The sequence below is a fragment of the Eubalaena glacialis genome, chromosome 7 (genome assembly GCF_028564815.1).
Source record: "Eubalaena glacialis isolate mEubGla1 chromosome 7, mEubGla1.1.hap2.+ XY, whole genome shotgun sequence".
Taxonomy (NCBI): domain Eukaryota; kingdom Metazoa; phylum Chordata; class Mammalia; order Artiodactyla; family Balaenidae; genus Eubalaena; species Eubalaena glacialis.
In genome coordinates, this window is record NC_083722.1 from 43,249,985 (window position 1) to 43,271,760 (window position 21,776).

Sequence of the window (21,776 nt, forward strand, 5' to 3'; positions counted from 1 at the left end):
GTGGGAGTCAAGGCAATCTGAAAGGAGGGAAGCCATATAAATCAGACTGCAGAGCTTTCTTCAAAGGGCACCTTATCTTAGGGATACACTGCTATGTGTCCCTGAGGTCTATGTAGGAAGATGCTGTGGGTGATGTTTTAAGTTTCCAGACCAGCCATCATTCCATACCTGCATCTCAAGTCTCTCACTCTTCCTAGTGTAGCAGACAGCCTGAAATGTACAATGGTATTTTGTTTGAAGTCCATATGGTAGTTATTACATTAAGAATGTACACTAAGCATATGTCTACAATCCTAATAGCTCCTTCCAACACTTCTACATGGCTGTATCAACCCAGTTAATTTTTCTCACTGTTCTTTGGCCCTAACTTCCATTCCAACACCCCTCCTCTACAATGGAAATATTGTTGGTTTTAATTGTTTTTGTTCTTTCAATGCTGCCAGGTAGCTGAAAGGGAACTTGTGAGGTGGTGAGGTCTCTTACTGATCCAAATAAAATTATCTTCCATTGGTAAAACTGGCTTGGCAGTGACTTACCCTGTATCTGGTCACACCCAGCCATTCCTGATTTTTTTCAAAGCCGTGATCTATTAAAAAACATAATTCTCCAAACTCTTCCTCTCTTCCTCTCTAACAACCTCTATTCCACTAGCTCACAATAGTGTGATTTACAATATGATCTGTTTCTTTTACCTCCAAAACCATGTGTTTTCTACTCTCTACCAACGGTTCTCTATCCTGACCATAACACTGAAAGCATCTAGAGAGATTTTGAAATTAAGAATGTCTAGTACTTTAATTCTCTCTTCTCCCTTGACCTATTAAATCAAACCCTATAGTGATAAGGCCAAGGAATCTAATTTTAAATGCTCCATAGTTAATGCTTATATGCAACCACAATCAGAACATACTTTTCAAATTTAAAAAAAATTATAGCTTCTATGTGGACCCTCTGCAATATACTTTATATGTCTTGTCTCACTTAATCCTCACAACAAGTCAATAAATGTTATTGTCCTCATTGAATAGAATAAGAAAGTGGGTACAGAAGATTTTTTTTGTTTAAGTACCTCCAGTCACACATTTAGCAAATTTTAGAGCAAGGACTTGAGTCTGTGGCTTGAAGCCAAAGGCTGGCCTCTTTCCACAATGCCATACTGCTCCTTATTATATTGTCTGTATTTACTGGTAGCCTCTCTTTATTTTCAATTCTCATTATGTCTTTGTGGGATGATTTAATGTGAAGAAACAGCTGGAAAATCCATATTAACAAAGTCCTACTATCTTGTGTTGTAATGCAAGTCAAAGGAGTTTAGGAATAAAAATAATGGGGCCCTCTTTGATTTGGGTATAATTTAATCCCATTAGAGATAATGATATTGCATCTCATACTTATTTTTAAGAATAAGGTGAATGTGACATTCGTATTGGTGCATGAGAGATAAGGAGAGACTGCATGACTATACATCCCATGGCCCCATATTTCCCCCAAAACAGAGAAAAGCATTCTCATCCCCCAAATGAAGACCATTCTTCAATGGTCTCATCACCTTTCTCCAAGTCCCCTCTCCTCCTTTCTCACCTTTCTTTAACCTTTTTTTCACTTTTTTTTTCTCCCTCTACCTACTATTCAATTGAGAGTTATAAGAGAGGAGAGAAGAAAAAGAGGTAGTATTAATTAAGAAGCTACCATTTGTCAACAATTTTCATTTATGGTACATTATTACCCCTGAATTAGTCAGCTTTTGCAGGGTTAGGCAGTTACATACAATCTCCAAGCTTCAGTGACTTACAAACCCAAAGACTGATTTCTAGGTTATGCCACATGTAGGCAGCTCTGGGCTGACAGCTGAGGCTCTGCTTCCCATTTCTAGACTTAGGCTAAAGACATGGCCACTCTTTGGAACATGACATTTTTGTGGTAGAAACAAAAACTAAGCAACGGAATCACTCAAACTTCTACTTGAACATAATATACATCATTGCTGCTCACATTTTTTTTTTTATAAATGTATTTATTTTTTATTTATTTATTTTTGGCTGCATTGGGTCTTTGTTGCTGTGCATGGGCTTTCTTTAGTTGCGGCGAGCGGGGGCTACTCTTCATTGCGGTGCGTTGGCTTCCCATTGTGGTGGCTTCTCGGGTTGCAGAGCACAGACTCTAGGCGCACAGGCTTCAGTAGTTGTGGCACGCAGGCTCAGTAGTTGTGGCACACAGGCTTAGTTGCTCCACAGTATGTGGGATCTTCCCGGACCAGGGATCGAACCCATGTCCCTTGCATTGGCAGGTGGATTACCAAGCACTGTGCCACAAGGGAAGTCTCAACTGCTCACATTTTTGACTAACTCAAGTCAAGGTGAAGCCCAACGGCAGGGGGCAGTAAAACAGACTCTTCTCACGGAAGGTGGTTCTCTAAGCCACATGGTATTGGGTGGTAGGATTTTAATTCATTACAGTGAAAGAGGAGTGAATCCTCCTACAAAATAATACAATCTGTGGGGAGGGATAAATTAGGAGTTTGGCATTAACAGATACACACTACTATATATAAAATGGATAAACAACAAAGCCCTACTGTATAGCAAAGGGAACTATATTCAATATCTTGTAATAAGCTATAATGGAAAAAATCTGAAAAAGAACATATATACATATATGTGTGTATATATATATATATATATATATATATATATATATATATGACTGAATCACTTTGCTGTACACCTGAAAATAACACAACTTTGTAAATCAACTGTACTTCAATCTTAAAAATAAATAAATAAATAAATAATACAATCTATCTCAACTCCCTTTCTACATGTGAGCAGCATGAGGTTCAGAGGTTAAATTAACTTGTCCAAGGCTACTGCAGCCAGTGGATGACTCAACTAAGATTGTGATGGAGTTCTGGTTCCAAAGCCAGGGTTCTTTGCTATGAGCAGTCAAGTTGAAAAGTGGAGAGGTAAACGTTGCAGTTCTCTCCTCTATGACTCTTTCTTCTTTCACGCCGAATCTATTCCAATATATCGTGTTGTCTCAAGAACCTAAGGGTCATCTTTGATTTAACTTTGCATTTTTAATATCAAATAAAACTCTAAATTATATAATATTTTAAAATTATGTAATTTATTGAGCACTTATTTTGTGCCAAGCACAGTTCCAAATTCTCTTTATATATTGTCACATTTAATTTTTAATTAAATTTTGTGGTTGGCATTATCCGATTTTAAAGCTAAGGGAACAGAGGACCAGTAAGTTGCCTAAAATGACAGCTCTGGGAGGAGGCAGAATCCAGATCTGATTCTGATGCTTCTGCTACTCTCTGATCATTCTGCTTTCCAACAGAAAGCTCTTTGTTTTAAATATGCCCTTACATTTCCTCTCTTCTCTACTCCAACTTCTCCCACCTATTTTTAGTTTTCATCTTCCCATGCCTAAACTGCTGCTGTAGCTTCCTTATTAGATCTCCCCATCATGGATGGACTAATTCTTGAACTTTGACTTGATCTTGTTATTTCTGTGTGCTCTCCATTGCCCCTGCTTTCATCTCTCCCACATCTGAATGCCTTCATCCAATTTTCAAGGACACCCAAAATGTAAATCAGCCTTATTTCCCACCATTCACCAAATGCGTACCTTTCCCCTACGTGTCCCTTATCAATTCCCACTGCGCTTGAATCACATTATTCACCTTACCCAAAATTCCATTGAGAATTTCATGAGAACAGGGTCATGTACCATCCCACGAATGTGCCCCATGTTGATTGTCATGGCGCTAGCTTTGAAGTAGGAAATAATTACTCAACTGGAAAATCTTTACTTGGGTCCAAATATGCTGGTTTCTGTCCCATGGTCCTGTGGACATTTATAGGTGACTAGGTATAAATGATCCATGAACTCTTAGCTCTGCTGGAATGGCTCTACGAAGTAGAGGGCAGATTCTAAATTATCCATATCCCATGAGGGCAAGTTGAGAAATTGAAGAATAGCAGATTAACTAGCAGCAAACCTGGAATTAATGTTGCATCACGCCGACCACTCCAAGAGGCAATAAAAGTAGCGTTTGGGAGGTCAGACATCTCCCAAACCACAGGGTGAAAATTTTGCTTGACTCCCAGGAGTAGAGAACAAGAGAAATTATGGTGTCAGGTGCTTGTGAATATGTGTGCTTAATAGAGGAAAGGATTATAAATTAGAGCCTACATTGATGGGCACAAAATATTGTTCATATGGTGTTCTCTGAATTTCCATTGACTAAGTACAAATAAGAAGCCTTAATAAATATTTATGCCCACCCAAATACATAAATATTTGCCTCTAAGTCACATATGCCCCCGTTTTGCAAGATTTTTAAATGGATTCCCAGATATAACCCATGGAGAAAATAAATGTAGGTAAAGTGTGCCCCACTAGTATAGTATATACTTGCAGCAAAAAAGCACATAGTTTATTTTGTCTTACCTAGAATTTTACAAAGTTGTCTACTTATGGGCTCTTTGATTTTTCTAGCACATAAAAGTATTCTGCAGAGCTAGTGTTTCATGGAACAGCTTAGAAAACTCTGCCTCTTCTAACAAACCTGGACTTTCGTGTGTCTACCTGGAATCAGGTGTCTGAAATAGAAAACGACAGAAGGTTCTACTTCAGTCAGTTGGCCTCGGGAGATCTTTCTAAGGAAAGGGGATAAGGGAGAAAGGAAGGAAAGGAAAAGAGAAGGAGAAAAAGAACCACAAAAGGAACCCCTTCTCTTATCCCTGTTTCCCTTCCCTTCCTCCCCACCTGTGCACATTTCTTCTCATGGAAGTTCCCAAGAGCTCTGTTATTTTAATATTAATTTTAATATTATTTTTCACTCTCAAAAATCTTGCAAACATAGGTATTACTAGTCTCATTTTACAAATGAGAAAACTGACGCTCAGAGAAATTCTCAAAATTCTCCTCATCCGATGACCAAGATGCTTACTCTTCGCCCATCAATGAACAAACTTGACTGCTAGAATTAATCACCAGGTGAAATAGTTTCTTAACAGATTTTTGTTGATTGGGCAACAATATGCATGGCAGTTGGGACACTGAATTTACATTTTAAGAAGTGGTGATAATATGTGAAAAATATGTGATTAATGTGAAGACCCTTGGCTAATGTCAGTTAAAGATGAGAAAGAACTAAACATGATATAATTATATATTTCAAAATGTATGTCACTGTGCAGGGGCAGATCATGTGTTATTTCAGACATGAAACTTGCTCATACACATGTTTTGGCCATCAGATAATCGCATGGGCATGGCATTGTGTCATCCATGTTATATTGTAAATTAGATGCATATGATGTCTATTCTCAAGAAGGTTGCTGTCTAAGAAGAATTAACAGTATATCTCATACTTTGATATTCAACTTTTTGCTGAAGATTCGCAAATGTATGTGCATTGAAAAAATACTACAATTGTATAATTTTTTTCTCATTTTAAAACTCGGTAACTTACAAAATTTTCTGAATCACCTCATCATGCCAAATGACTATGAAGACCCTCCAAAAATGTATCTCTACCTTTTATTTTTTTCCCTAACTCTCTTTTCCTTGGTGTTTTCCATCGGTGTATGAAAAAATTGTGTACACCTGCCAGGTAAAGTCTTGTACATTTCCAAAAGGGGTAGACACTAGTGAATCATTCAGTTCCAAACAAAGGCATCAGAAAGCTATCTGGACAATTAATGGTATTGTCACGTATACTTTTTCATTAAAAAAATTCTGTATGTTAAAAACATCCAAACATGAAAACATAAACTTTTAAAATTGACAAAATATAGTGTAGATTATTCCCATTCTTAGCTTATATTTGTCTTATTACAAGACCTCCTATATAATTCAAGGTAAAAATTCAACATCTCCTAGAATGTAATTCACAGTAAAAATTACTGTTCAATTTTAGGAACACATTTTTGTCTATTGAACTCATTCCAGATATAGACAGATTTAAACCGTGGGATTACTTTATATTTTTCATCTGAGACTCAGGTTGTATTGATGTAGACATACATTACAGCAACAACAAAAAAAATAGTTACACTCCTCTTTTGTGTATTATTCTTTGTATGCACTTTGTCTGGTGAATACTCTGGAAAGCTTTACATATGGTCCTAACTCTACGTCTGTAAAAACAGAAAATACTCATATTGATATCATAGTCTAAGATATCACCTTGAAAATTACGGCATGCATTTTTTTTAATGTTTCTGTTAAATGTCTAAGTTAAAGTGGTTGATTTATTTGATTTGAAATAGAAAACGATAAACATATTTCAGAGGTGTGTGCAAGTTGAAAAATCCTACAGGTATACGTGAGGCATTTCAGATGCTTTAGTTATTAGATTTTATGTCTTCTATTGTGATTTTCATCAACAGAAAATTATATATATGTATATTATATATATAATCATGGATATTTGTGATCAGATAATACTACTAAATGCTTCTTATTGTACAACACTATCAAATTCAACTGGTCCCTATTATTTTTCAAATCTATTTCCTAATCCATGTGGCTGCCACATTAGAAAAAGCTGAAAATGTTTTACATGCTTTTGTGGTCTCCACGACGTTTTTTAAAATATATATTTGGTAGAAAATTTTGCTACAAATTACATCTTCACTATTTATCAACTCTGTGATCTTGGACAAGACAGCTATTCTGAGTCTGAGTTTCTTTAAGTTGAGCTAATAATTCCTATGTGGCTAGTTGTTATAAAATTTAAACAGTGTTTGTCAAAGTGCCTTGTAAAGTATTAAGCACCATATACATGGAAGTAAAGCATTTTGTATGTTACATGAGTACATACATGCATCTCTCTCTGCCATTCTGTATACAGATATATGAATATATATATTCTGCCAGCATCATCATCATCACCTAGGAAGCTTTAAGAGATTCAGCATCTCTGCATTATCCCAGACCTACTGAATCAAAATTGCCATTTTAAGATAAACAGAAGATTCATATTAATGTTTGGAAAGAATTGCTCTGTGTGGTCTAGTGACAGTGAGATCTCTCTCTCTCTCTCTCCCCACAAACACACATATACATGTAGCAGCCAGAGAGGTAGGCAGTGATACCAACAAAGGAAAGTAGATTTATCATCTTGAGTTGATAAAAGAACAGCCTAGAAAGCTACTTCCTATTTTAATTAGAACTGACCATCAATAGTAATAGAAGGGTAAAAAGTATTAAGCGGCTCATTCCTGGAATGGTGATGACAGTCCAGAATGAGGCAGAATGGATCACTGCACTGAAATTTTGACTAAAATAATCTAAGAAGTCCCATCCAATTTTGTAATTCTACCCTACATACACACTTGTGTATTTACAGATATATACCCTAACCACAAATATTATATTCCTATTTTTGATCTATATCTTTAGATCTATTTTGTATGAGCCCAAAACTACAGATGACAGATTTTTTTCTTACTTTCAAGATTTAAAACATGACCTTCTAAAACAATAATACTATATTGATCAAATCTAGTGTTAGTTTTCAGAAATAGTATAATTTGCATTCCAATTGCCATCTCGGTGACTATTTCATTATTTGCAGAAACTATTAAGAAAAACATAGAACATTTGTAATATTTTAGTAGTGCAGTTGAAACTCACCATAATCACCAAGCAAATCCATTAGACATGTGAACACCACTGTCATTCAACCACAGATAAAAGAGTGGTTACCAGGCTTGTCATTGCAGTCATTTACTAACACTGAGCTTTTGGCTCATGACAAAAGATCTAAGCAAATATTCTTGAAGGTATACTTATTCATTTATATGCTTTTTGGTTTTGTTTTGGTTTTGGTTTTGATATACAGAAAGCTGTACATATTTAATGCATACAACTTGATGAGTTTGAAGATAAGTATACACCATGAAACCATCACCACAATCTATACCATAAGCATATCCATCACCTCCAAAGATTCCCTGCCATCCTCTATTACTATTTTGTGTGATAATGTAAATGATCAGGACCCTATGGGGTTTTCCTGGGACAGACCCCTCCCCCATACCCTCTGCTTTAGCTCCTAGCATCTGATGCATATTTCCTGAGTTTTTCAGATGCTTAAACCACCACCAAATGGAAGAAATTAACTACTTGATGATCATGAGCATGTAGTCTGAAACTTCTGATGCCTAAGGATTGATAATGTTAACTGCCCAGTTACCTCAATATCAACCAGTCAGAGAATTGTGCATGAGCTGATCACATACCCTGCAACCCCTCCCCTCACCTGGCCTTTAAAATGCTTTTCCGGAACCCTGCAGGGAGTTCAGGGTAATTTGAGTACGAGCCACCAGTTTTCCTTGCTGGGCCCTGCAATAAACCTTTCTATGCTCCAAACTCCAACATTTCAGTTTGTTTGGGTTCACTGTGTGTTGGGCACACGAACTTGCATTTGGTAATAATTTGAGCACTTAACCTAAGATCTACCTTCTCAGAAAAATTGTAAGCATACGATTCAGTACTGTTAATGATAGGCACTATGGTGTACAGTAGATTCCTAGACTCATTCATCTTGCATCACTGAAACTTTATACCCGTTGACTAATAACTCCTAAATTTCTGCTTCCCCCCATCCCCTGGCAACCACAGTGTGTTTAGCCACAGTGGAAGAAAATAAACCTAAGACATGCTTTTATCTTCTTTGAAGTTTGTGAACTAAATAAAAGAATATGCCTCATTGATGCATGCTATGACTGTTTAGGGAAAGCATATTATTTAGTTGGTTTTGTTTTTACTGCATACATTTTAGTAGCAATGATGTTATATCCATGTTAGGTGTTTACACCTTGATTTATCATATTACTAAAGTATTGGTTTTTCAAACTTGTAGCTGCTGATATATTTTCCCCTCTTCCCAGCAGCAATGCTCCTTAGATCCACATCAGCAGGACATTTTCATACACTGATGATCAAAAGAGTCCATGATACATGGAATCTCAATCCTGATCATAAGGTGAAACAATTCAAAACTCACTTCTAATTTACATACCTTCAGATGAGACAATATTGACCAAATTATAAATAAAACCGACCCTGGGATACCCAAGAAGATCATCCTTGAATTTTCATTCTCACTAAGATGTTGCCATGGTATTGGTGCTCTTTTATTTAAACTTCTAAAGAAAACAATAGAATTTTAACTATGCCATGAGATGCATTAATGGGGATAAATTAGGATTTTGGAATTAACATATACACACTACTATATATAAAATAGATAACCAACAAGGACCTACTGTATAGCACAGGGAACTAGATTTAATATCTTTTTTTTTTTTTCTTTTTTAAATCTTTATTGAAGTATAATTGCTTTACAATGGTGTGTTAGCTTCTGCTTTATAACAAAGTGAATCAGTTATACATATACATATGTTCCCATATCTCTTCCCTCTTGCATCTCCCTCCCTCCCACCCTCCCTATCCCACTGCTCTAGGTGGTCACAAAGCACCGAGCTGATCTCCCTGTGCTATGCGGCTGCTTCCCACTAGCTATCTATTTTACATTTGGTAGTGTATATATGTCCATGACACTCTCTCACCCTGTCACATCTCACCCCTCCCCCTCCCCATATCCTCAAGTCCATTCTCTAGTAGGTCTGTGTCTTTATTCCCATCTTGCCACTAGGTTCTTCATGACTTTTTTTTTTTTTTTTCCTTAGATTCCATATATATGTGTTAGCATACTGTATTTCTTTTTCTCTTTCTGACTTACTTCACTCTGTATGACAGACTCTAACTCCATCCACCTCATTACAAACACCTCCATTTCATTTCTTTTTATGGCTGAGTAATATTCCATTGTATATATGTGCCACATCTTCTTTATCCATTCATCTGATGATGGACACCTAGGTTGCTTCCATGTCCTGGCTATTGTAAACAGAGCTGCAATGAATATTTTGGTACATGACTCTTTCTGAATTATGGTTTTCTCAGGGTATATGCCCAGTAGTGGGATTGCTGGGTCGTATGGTAGTTCTATTTGTAGTTTTTTAAGGAACCTCCATACTGTTCTCCATAGTGGCTGTATCAATTTACATTCCCACCAACAGTGCAAGAGTGTTCCCTTTTCTCCACACCCTCTCCAGCATTTATTGTTTCTAGATTTTTGGATGATGGCCATTCTGACCGGTGTGAGATGATACCTCATTGTAGTTTTGATTTGCATTTCTCTAATGATTAATGATGTTGAGCATTCTTTCATGTGTCTGTTGGCAATCTGTATATCTTCTTTGGAGAAATGTCTATTTAGGTCTTCTGCCCATTTTTGGATTGGGTTGTTTGTTTTTTTGTTATTGAGCTGCATGAGCTGCTTGTAAATCTTGGAGATTCATCCTTTGTCAGTTGCTTCATTTGCAAATATTTTCTCCCATTCTGAGGGTTGTCTTTTGGTCTTGTTTATGGTTTCCTTTGCTGTGCAAAAGCTTTTCAGTTTCATTAGGTCCCATTTGTTTATTTGTGTTTTTATTTCCATTTCTCTAGGACCTGGGTCAAAAAGGATCTTGCTGTGATTTATGTCATAGAGTGTTCTGCCTATGTTTTCCTCTAAGAGTTTGATAGTGTCTGGCCTTACACTTAGGTCTTTAATCCATTTTGAGTTTATTTTTGTGTATGGTGTCAGGGAGTGTTCTAATTTCATACTTTTACATGTACCTGTCCAATTTTCCCAGCACCACTTATTGAAGAGGCTGTCTTTTCTCCACTGTATATGTTTGCCTCCTTTATCAAAGATAAGGTGACCATATGTGCGTGGGCTTATCTCTGGGCTTTCTATCCTGTTCCATTGATCTATATTTCTGTTTTTGTGCCAGTACCAAACTGTCTTGATTACTGTAGCTTTGTAATATAGTCTGAAGTCAGGGAGCCTGATTCCTCCAGCTCCATTTTTCGTTCTCAAGATTGCTTTGGCTATTCGGGGTCTTTTGTGTTTCCATACAAATTGTGAAATTTTTTGTTCTAGTTCTGTGAAAAATGCCAGTGGTAGTTTGATAGGGATTGCATTGAATCTGTAGATTGCTTTGGGTAGCAGAGTCATTTTCACAATGTTGATTCTTCCAATCCAAGAACATGGTATATCTCTCCATCTATTTGTATCATCTTTAATTTCTTTCATCAGTGTCCTATAATTTTCTGCATACAGGTCTTTTGTCTCCTTAGGTAGGTTTATTCCTAGATATTTTATTCTTTTTGTTGCAATGGTAAACGGGAGTGTTTTCTTAATTTCACTTTCAGATTTTTCATCATTAGTGTATAGAAATGCAAGAGATTTCTGTGCATTAATTTTGTATCCTGCTACTTTACCAAATTCATTGATTAGCTCTAGTAGTTTTCTGGTAGCATCTTTAGGATTCTCTATGTATAGTATCATGTCATGTGCAAACAGTGACAGCTTTACTTCTTCTTTTCCGATTTGGATTCCTTTTATTTCTTTTTCTTCTCTGATTGCTGTGGCTAACACTTCCAAAACTATGTTGAATAATAGTGGTGAGAGTGGGCAACCTTGTCTTGTTCCTGATCTTAGTGGAAATGGTTTCAGTTTTTCACCATTGAGGACAATGTTGGCTGTGGGTTTGTCATATACGGCCTTTATTATGTTGAGGAAAGTTCCCTCTATGCCTACATTCTGCAGGACTTTTATCATAAATGGGTGTTGAATTTTGTCGAAAGCTTTCTCTGCATCTATTGAGATGATCATATGGTTTTTCTCCTTCAATTTGTTAATATGATGTATCACGTTGATTGATTTGCGAATATTGAAGAATCCTTGCATTCCTGGAATAAACCCCACTTGATCATGGTGTATAATCCTTTTAATGTGCTGTTGGATTCTGTTTGCTAGTATTTTGTTGAGGATTTTTGCATCTATGTTCATCAGTGATATTGGCCTGTAGTTTTCTTTCTTTGTGACATCTTTGTCTGGTTTTGGTATCAGGGTGATGGTGGCCTCGTAGAATGAGTTGGGGAGTGTTCCTCCCTCTGCAATATTTTGGAAGAGTTTGAGAAGGATAGGTGTTAGCTCTTCTCTAAATGTTTGATAGAATTCGCCTGTGAAGCCATCTGGTCCTGGGCTTTTGTGTGTTGGAAGATTTTTAATCACAGTTTCAATTTCAGTGCTTGTGATTGGTCTGTTCATATTTTCTATTTCTTCCTGGTTCAGTCTTGGCAGGTTGTGCATTTCTAAGAATCTGTCCATTTCTTCCAGGTTGTCCATTTTATTGGCATAGAGTTGCTTGTAGTAATCTCTCATGATCGTTTGTATTTCTGCAGTGTCAGTGGTTACTTCTCCTTTTTCATTTCTAATTCTATTAATTTGAGTCTTCTCCCTTTTTCTCTTGATGAGTCTGGCTAATGGTTTATCAATTTTGTTTATCTTCTCAAAGAACCAGCTTTTAGTTTCATTGATTTTTGCTATTGTTTCCTTCATTTCTTTTTCATTTATTTCTGATCTGATCTTTATGATTTCTTTCCTTCTGCTAGCTTTGGGGTTTTTTTGTTCTTCCTTTTCTAATTGCTTTAGGTGCAAGGTTAGGTTGTTTATTCGAGATCTTTCCTGTTTCTTGAGGTAGGCTTGTATTGCTATAAACTTCCCTCTTAGAACTGCTTTTGCTGCATCCCATAGGTTTTGGATCGTCGTGTCTCCATTGTCATTTGTTTCTAGGTATTTTTTGATTTCCCCTTTGATTTCTTCAGTGATCACTTGGTTATTAAGTAGTGTATTGTGTAGTCTCCATGTGTTTGTATTTTTTACAGATCTTTTCCTGTAACTGATATCTAGTCTCATAGCGTTGTGGTCGGAAAAGATACTTGATACGATTTCAATTTTTTAAAATTTACCAAGGCTTGATTTGTGACCCAAGATATGATCTATCCTGGAGAATGTTCCATGAGCACTTGAGAAAAATGTGTATTCTGTTGTTTTTGGGTGGAATGTCCTATAAATATCAATTAAGTCCATCTTGTTTAATGTATCATTTAAAGCTTGTGTTTCCTTATTTATTTTCATTTTGGATGATCTGTCCATTGGTGAAAGTGGGGTGTTAAAGTCCCCTACTATGATTGTGTTACTGTCGATTTCCCCTTTTATGGCTGTTAGTATTTGCCTTATGTATTGAGGTGCTCCTATGTTGGGTGCATAAATATTTACAATTGTTATACCTTCCTCTTGGATCGATCCCTTGATCATTATATAGTGTCCTTCTTTGTCTCTTGTAATAATCTTTATTTTAAAGTCTATTTTGTCTGATATGAGAATTGCTACTCCAGGTTTCTTTTGATTTCCATTTGCATGGAATATCTTTTTCCATCCCCTCACTTTCAGTCTGTATGTGTCTCTAGGTCTGAAGTGGGTCTCTTGTAGACAGCATATATATGGGTCTTGTTTTTGTATCCATTCAGCCAGTCTGTGTCTTTTGGTGGGAGCATTTAATCCATTTACATTTAAGGTAATTATCGATACGTATGTTCCTATTCCCATTTTCTTAAATGTTTTGGGTTTGTTATTGTAGGTGTTTTCCTTCTCTTGTGTTTCTTGCCTAGAGAAGTTCCTTTAGCATTTGTTGTAAAGCTGGTTTGGTGGTGCTGAACTCTCTCAGCTTTTGCTTGTCTGTGAAGGTTTTAATTTCTCCATCAAATCTGAATGAGATCCTTGCTGGGTAGAGTAATCTTGGTTGTAGGTTTTTCTCCTTCATCACTTTAAGTATATCCTGCCACTCCCTTCTGGCTTACAGAGTTTCTGCTGAAAGATCAGCTGTTAACCTTATGGGGATGCCCTTGTGTGTTATTTGTTGTTTTTCCCTTGCTGCTTTTAATATGTTTTCTTTATATTTAATTTTTGAGAGTTTGATTAATGTGTCTTGGTGTGTTTCTCCTTGGATTTATCCTGTATGGGACTCTCTGTGCTTCCAGGACTTGATTAACTATTTCCTTTTCCATATTAGGGAAGTTTTCAACTATAATCTCTTCAAATATTTTCTCAGTCCCTTTCTTTTTCTCTTCTTCTTCTGGGACCCCTATAATTCGAATGTTGGTGCGTTTAATGTTGTCCCAGAGGTCTCTGAGACTGTCCTCAGTTCTTTTCATTCTTTTTTCTTTATTCTGCTCTGCAGTAGTTATTTCCACCATTTTATCTTCCAGGTCACTTATCCGTTCTTCTGCCTCAGTTATTCTGCTATTGATCCCATCTAGAGTATTTTTAATTTCATTTATTGTGCTTTTCATCGTTGCTTGGTTCCTCTTTAGTTCTTCTACGTCCTTGTTAAATGTTTCTTGCATTTTGTCTATTCTATTTCCAAGATTTTGGATCATCCTTACTATCATTATTCTGAATTCTTTTTCAGGTAGACTACCTATTTCCTCTTCATTTGTTAGGTCTGGTGTGTTTTGACCCTGCTCCTTCATCTGCTGTGTGTTTTTCTGTCTTCTCATTTTGCTTATCTTACTGTGTTTGGTGTCTCCTTTTCACAGGCTGCAGGTTCCTAGTTCCTGTTGTTTTTGGTATCTGCCCCCAGTGGCTGAGGTTGGTTCAGTGGGTTTTGTAGGTTTCCTGGTGGAGGGAACTAGTGCCTGTGTTCTGGTGGATGAGGCTGGATATTGTCTTTCTGGTGGGCTCGTCCACGTCTGGTGGTGTGTTTTGGGGTGTCTGTGGACTTATTATGATTTTAGGCAGCCTCTCTGTTAATGGATGGGGCTGTGTTCCTGTCTTGCTAGTTGTTTGGCATAGGGTGTCCAGCACTGTAGCTTGCTGGTCGTTGAGTGAAGCTGGGTCTTGATGTTGAGATGGAGATCTCTGAGAGATTTTCGCCGTTTGGTATTACGTGGAGCTGGGAGGTCTCTTGTGGACCAGTGTCCTGAAGTTGGCTCTCCCACCTCAGAGGCACAGCCCTGATACCTGGCTGGAGCACCTAGAGCCTTTCATCTTTTGGGAGGTCTGACGTCTTCTGCCAGCGTTCAGTGGGTGTTCTGTAGGAGCAGTTCCACGTGTAGATGTATTTCTCATGTATCTCTGCTGATATTATCAGCATTGGGTGGGGATGAAGCGACAATCTGTCAAAATCTGAACCATCTTTGCCAGGTTTGGGGTTTCTGTAGAGAAGTTACCTCTACCAGGTCTGACTGCCATAGCTCAGGAAAATAGTGCAGTCATTCCTCCTAGCGTAGAATGTACTTCAGAAGAAGATGTTTAAGGGACCGGTGGCGCCTCGCTGCCTCCCCGGAGACAGCCCTTCAACGGTTGCCGCAGTCAGAGCACCACCCCGCGGTGGGGTACGTCGAGCCCGCCCGCAGCTCTCGGATCCGCTCAGCTCCGATTTAATATCTTTTAATAACCTATAATGGAAAAGAATCTGAAAAAGAATATATATATATATATATATATATATATATATATATATATATATATAACTGAATCACTTTGCTGTATACCTGAAACTAACACAACATTGTAAATCAATTATACTTCCATTAGAAAAAGACAGCTACAAAAATATATTTTAAAAACTGTTCTATGAAAATGTTCATTTTCATCAAATTTTTCCTCCAATGAGACTCTTCTAGATTATGCTTTATTTAAATTTTAATTGAAGGTTTACAGATTTTCAGTTTGTGCTAAGTTTAATTTCTGTTTCAAGAATTCTGACATTTATTTTTAAATCATTACTTTGTGTCTGATTTACCACATTTTTTACAATGCATTTACCACTTCATATAAATTATACAAAGTAGAGGTTTGGTCTGCATCAGCTCTCAGCCACTGCTTTACAAGGCTTTTGGAAGAAAAAAGGAGAAATGATCCCATCTCTGAAGCTCATTTGGGGAGAATACTATATAAATTTGTTCTTACTGTAAGGTTGAAATTAATCTTGATTTCCTGTCAAATGTACAGGGATTTTACAATATAGTTCATAATAATGTTTAATTCCTCTAGGGTAGGAGTTAAGATAAACAAGTCACTGACAGTGTTTATCTATAAATATAGCAAATGGTGTGGGACTGAGGTTGGTTATTAATTCTGCCGACTTCAATTTCATGGTTATAAAACACAGTAAATCTCACTGTTTATAAAAGGTGGGAAAGAATCTCCAATGGGCTTCAGTAGCCAAGAAACCTTCTGTAACATTAATCTCTCTAACTGATATTTGGTATCCTCCTAGGGTGCAATATTTAAGATTGTGGAGTGACTGCTAGTCACATTAAAATTTTCACTGGGATCATTAGCTAGCATTTCTGTCATTGATCTATTATAACTTTGTTAATGAGTTCCATGTGAGTGAAATTTAGTGAATGAGACGATTTTTTCTAAGCCTTGCTAGGTGAATGTTTAACAATTACTTTAGGCAGTTATATATCTAAAAGATAGTCTAATTAATCAAAATCATACCTTTTTTCTTATACAAAGATGAATTGTAATACCTAACTAGGCAAGATGTACTGAATAATCAGCCAGTGTACATTATATACATTTACATTTAGGTCATGAGTCTGCCTAAAATGTCACAAAATGCCATAAAATTAAAAAACAAACAAAATAATTTATTCTTAATAGTCCAATTTATTTAAATATAAGATTTGATTATGATCACTTACTTCCCTAAAAGTCTGTATGCTTGGGCTTCCCTGGTGGCGCAGTGGTTAAGAATCCGCCTGCCAATGCAGGGGACATGGGTTCAAGCCCTGGTCCGGGAAGATCCCACATGCTGTGGAGCAACTGAGCCCGTGCACCACAACTACTGAGCCTGCACTCTAGAGCCCACGACCCACAACTACTGAGCCCACGTGCCACAACTACTGAAGCCCGCGCGCCCTAGAGCCCGTGCTCCACAACAAGAGAAGCCACAGCAATGAGAAGCCCGCACACTGCAGCAAAGAGTAGCCCCAGCTCACTGCAGCTAGAGAAAGCCCGTGCGCAACAACGAAGACCCAACGCAGCCATAAATAAATTTATTAAAAAAAAAATCTGTATGCTTAATTTGATTGAAATTAATTCTTCCCCCAAAAAGGACCACTGTTATAAAAATGGTATTATTTGAAATAGCTCGATTTTTCCATTCTGACTTTCTAGTGAATAACAGAATTATTTTATAACCACAAAAGTGAAAAAAAATCACAGCCTCTACCTCTATTGCTTTTACATTCAGAAGAGGTTGATTTTTCACTTCCCAAGAAGGTCAGACTTTTATAAATATAGGATAATCTGATATGTGAGTTGGGGATTAAAACAATCTTGAACTAAAAATGTCTTAACTGTGTTGGAGGTCAGACTCCTTGAGAATGAATTTTCAATGACAAAATCCTCAGTTACTTTCCTAGCTCTTGTATTGGGCTGCTTCTCCTGGACCCACCCTGAGAGTTTTATTACTGATCTGAAACAGTCTGGCTCCTGTGCTTTCTACCAATTAGTCTCAACATAGATCTCAAACCTTGGTTTCCAAGGAGCTGGCTTCTGACAACATCAGCCCTGGGTGGAGAGAGGCTGAATGGAACTGTTGGTAATATACCTTCTCATCTCCTTTCCTGCTCAGAGCCTCTTGTCACTCGTGTCATTGGATGCAATACCCCGCTATTTGATACACTCACTTCTACAAAAAACTATCCACTCAGACTTAGACTTCCAGGTCTCAAAATGCATGAAACATCTATAAAAGACAGCAAAGGCTCTCTCAAGTGGAGGCTTTATCTGTTCCCCACCCCCTTTTTTTAAGCCTCAAAACCCACCTGAACCAATTATCATCAAAGAAATTGGTTATTGTGTTATTGGTATGCTTGACATTCATATATGTGTTGACTTGAATCAAAACTAGGGATGATTTCACTTCAAAGTTATCAATAAAGTCACCTAAAATAGATCTATCAGTTAAGTCTACGGATTACATCTTCTTGTCTTATGAGTTGTGAACTGAGGGTGCAAATGTGTTTAGTAAAACATGGTCGAGAAGACAAGGGCCGCAGAATGGCCAAGAGGATCCCTTCCGTAAGGCAAAAATAGGTAAAAGCAATAGAAAGTGAAGGGGCTAAAAAAGGGAGACAGAATAGGGGAAATAGCAAAACCGGATATTGAAGTGTCTAGGTAGAGGCAAATATTGTGATTTGTTTAGGGAGTCTCCTTTACGTACTTTAAGAATTCATAAATACTGTGGGTCTTAGGGAAATGAGATATTGTTAAAAGCACATTCAAACAATCACTCTTGTAAAGAAGGACTCTTTTTCTGTATCCCAATGGTTAGCCTTAAATTACTGTGTTTTTTTTTTCCCTAGTCTATGTGTAAGGTACAATGAGTTGTCTTATAAAATGTAATCATTTTCTTAGTCATGGTTTGGAAAAAAAAAACAACAACAACCACACAACTTCTATTATGAAATTATTTGATTAAAGGGTGAAAAAAAAGCTGTTAAAATTGAATAAAAGTACTCCCTGTTTCACCCAAATCTATCATATTTTATTAAGATAATGTCATAGAAATAAATTGTTGCCTTATAATACAAAGCAAATTACAACCCACAGGATAAAGATAATGCATGACTTTTAAATACTTTCATCTCATTTTCATTATTTTCTTTCAGATTATCTGACCCTGCATAATGTCAAAGGCATTGCATTGCATAAAGGAAAACATGCAAAGGGAATAACTCTCAGCGGATTTCATTCCCCCTTCAATGGTCAGTGAAAAATCCATCCTCTAAAATATTTTTAGTATTTGTTCTCTCTAAAAATCCAGTAATTAAAAAAAATATTTTGTTTCTAGAAGTCATCTATACTGTCATGTGCATGACAGTCATCTGTGGAATTCTTCTCTTGGTGATGGCCAAACTGAGGTAACTGGATGCAACTCAGAAGGGAAGGGCTAGAAAGGGACCAGACCTGTGAAAGCACATTTCACAATGGCAGAGCTTACCAGGGCTGAGAAGGAAAGCTTCTCCATTAAGACTTAGGAAACCATTCTTAATGTGGGATGGGTACATGAAAACGTTACTCTGTCTTCATATGTAAGGTAAATGTGATCACAGGGATTCTTTCATGTTGCATTTTATAAGCACGTATGCATTGTTCTCCCAATGAAATGGCTCCCAATCATTCCCCTGGTTTTCCTACAAAATCCAGATTGAACTTTACTGCATTCCTTAATCAGATCACTTGCAGGATTAATCAGCTCATATAATGGACCTGCTGTGTACTTCATACACTTTATGCTTAACTGAAAATTTACTCTTCACTCTAATTTCTTATATGCTAATGAGCTTTATTCATATTTTATCATGTAGTTATTAAATGAGACATGTAATGAGGCCTCACTGGGTAACCTTAGAAAGACATATTACTATTGCCTGATGTTAATTCACTCTTTCCAAATCTTCTGTTTCCTTGGCTGCCTTCATTGTGAATGTGAGACCTCAGGTTAGAGATACATCAACTTCTAGATTTCTACATGTCTAGGGTTTAAAATACTTCTACTTATATAACACTTACAAATAGATATAAAGTGGTGTTCAGTTGCTTAGTTTTAATTTTAAAAAAACCCTCATATTTAAATATCAATGCTGTTCATTTGCTTATTCATGATACAAATGTATACATTTTTGTATACAAAATGGAATACAAATATTCCATCACAGAGGTATAATTTGAGTATCATAAATGTTAATGAAGAAATATATATATTAAGTGTGTATATACATATATATTATATACATACACATAAAATATACTTCTCAGTAAGATTAGGCCTGAGGGCAGCAGAGGTGGTGGACATTTCTCTGATCTCATGACGCTCAGAGAAGAAGAGTCAGTAAACATGATGATGCTTGTACACATATGGTTCCTCAGACTCCAAGGCTTTGATGACCAGACAGATCAAGTGCAAGATTTAGTGGGGAAGGTGTATGGTGGTACCAAGGAGCTGGGCACGTGATGAGTGTGTGCTCTGTCTACAGACATTCAAACTTACTTATTTTTAAAAGTAATCCCAGCTAAACATATTCCCTTGTTGGATCCAGCTCATCTAACTGTTTAATTTAATGCTGACCAATATCAATACCAAACAAACTGCTTCTCTCCAAGGCCTTAAAAGTTGTATTTGTATGAAAAGATATTCTTTGAGTTCCAAGATATAGTTTAAAGGCCAACAAATAAGAGTCAGTTTCAAGGGGGAAAAATAGCATTTGGAATTTATTAAACTTTCCTTTATTTGGTTTAAAATATTTGCGAGCATGGTTCAGTTACTGGGCCTGCCTAGATATTCCATCACAGAGGTATTGTTTGAGAGAAGCACAAAAAAACTTTCTAGCTTAGCAAGAATCTTAAAGGTTTTCAATCTTTATTTTTTAGTCACTCACTTAATGTATAAAGTTCACATCTGCCACCTTGTTTTTTTTACAGATTACTGTTGTGCCCCAGGTAGATAAGGCCTATGGCTATTCAAAATTTCCTATATATCAGCTGTTATTTCACCTCCTTTCTTGCCCACAGAGAAAGACATATTCCTTTACTGGATGACAATGGGAGTGTTATAGGCAAAAATCTTGAATTGATTCTAATATGTATTTAAAAGCAAATCATTCATATTATATATTATAATATTTTTATTAGTTATAATATCACATTGTAATATATTATAATTATATTATACCATTATTATTATATTACATTTAGTTATCAATTATTTTCCATGCAATTTAAATTTGATCCTTACATGTAATCTGAAAGATCCAGACCCAGGGTTAAGAAATGACAAAAGTAAAAGCCATCATGGAAAGAAGGAACAAAACAAAACAGAAGTATCAGTAACCACAAAACCTGTGTTACCTCACATTGGAGATCAATAATACCTTCTTCATAAAGCAGGCTGCTTGCCACTCACCTGGTGGTCAAGTCTAATCCATGTGAATACCTTCTGCAGTAAAGATTAAGGATTTTGCATTTGCTCCATGTTATGCTAAATTAAAACAGCCCTAAATCTTCAAAGAAATTTGCAGCGAAACCAATGATTAAAGTTTAAATATTTGAGAAAAAAGACTACTTTTCTTTTCGAAAATGGTTACTTGGAGATCATAGTTAAGTGCATGATACTTAGAAAGACCATAGAATATTCTACTTTTGGAACTTTACATTCAAAAACTTAATTATCTTCCCCTCCAGGCATAGAATCCAACCAAAAAATAAGCGCAGACACATTTGTAAAATCCTTAAAATAGCATATTGTTAACTTTTACTTTTACTTTTATGTAGAACCTTCAGAATATCAAGTCAAAACAAGAGACCCTTCACCAATCCAAATACCTGGAGGACTCATGATTCATTGAGAGTCACGAATCATTAAAAATCACTTTCTTTAAAGCAAGTCTTTGTAGCCAGTCAACAGAATATCCTATCCATTGTCAACAAAGAAAATGTTAGGATGGATTTAATGATACTGGATCATTAAGTATGTTCATGTAAGGTATAATAATTGGAATGATGTTAGATTTGTTTTTTCTTAGGAAAATATTCAAGTATAAATTTACAGTGGTATCTTTGGACACTAGTATAGAATTACAGAATTACCCTTGAAGGCAAAAAAAAGTGTTATTCTAAGCTACACTCTGCGTGATTTGTTTCATAGTAAATTTGAGTCCGTATAAGAGTAATTGGTTGTATCATAATATAACACTTTATAGTTAGCAGAGTATTTTCTGATCAATTTTATAAATCTCTATTAACTTGCCAAAAGGAAACTGCTAATAAAACTATC

At 36.4% G+C, this 21,776-nt stretch overlaps 1 protein-coding gene across 1 annotated transcript in view; it reads left to right on the plus strand.

Moving 5' to 3' along the window:
• Positions 1-21,348, plus strand: part of GFRAL (GDNF family receptor alpha like) — a 63,079-nt gene extending 41,731 nt beyond the window's left edge. The window contains 4 exon segments of the mRNA XM_061197455.1: positions 18,613-18,708; positions 18,795-18,864; positions 21,275-21,293; positions 21,295-21,348. Of these exon segments, the coding sequence (XP_061053438.1) occupies positions 18,613-18,708; positions 18,795-18,864; positions 21,275-21,293; positions 21,295-21,348 (239 nt within the window).
• The last annotated feature ends 428 nt before the right edge of the window (positions 21,349-21,776 follow it).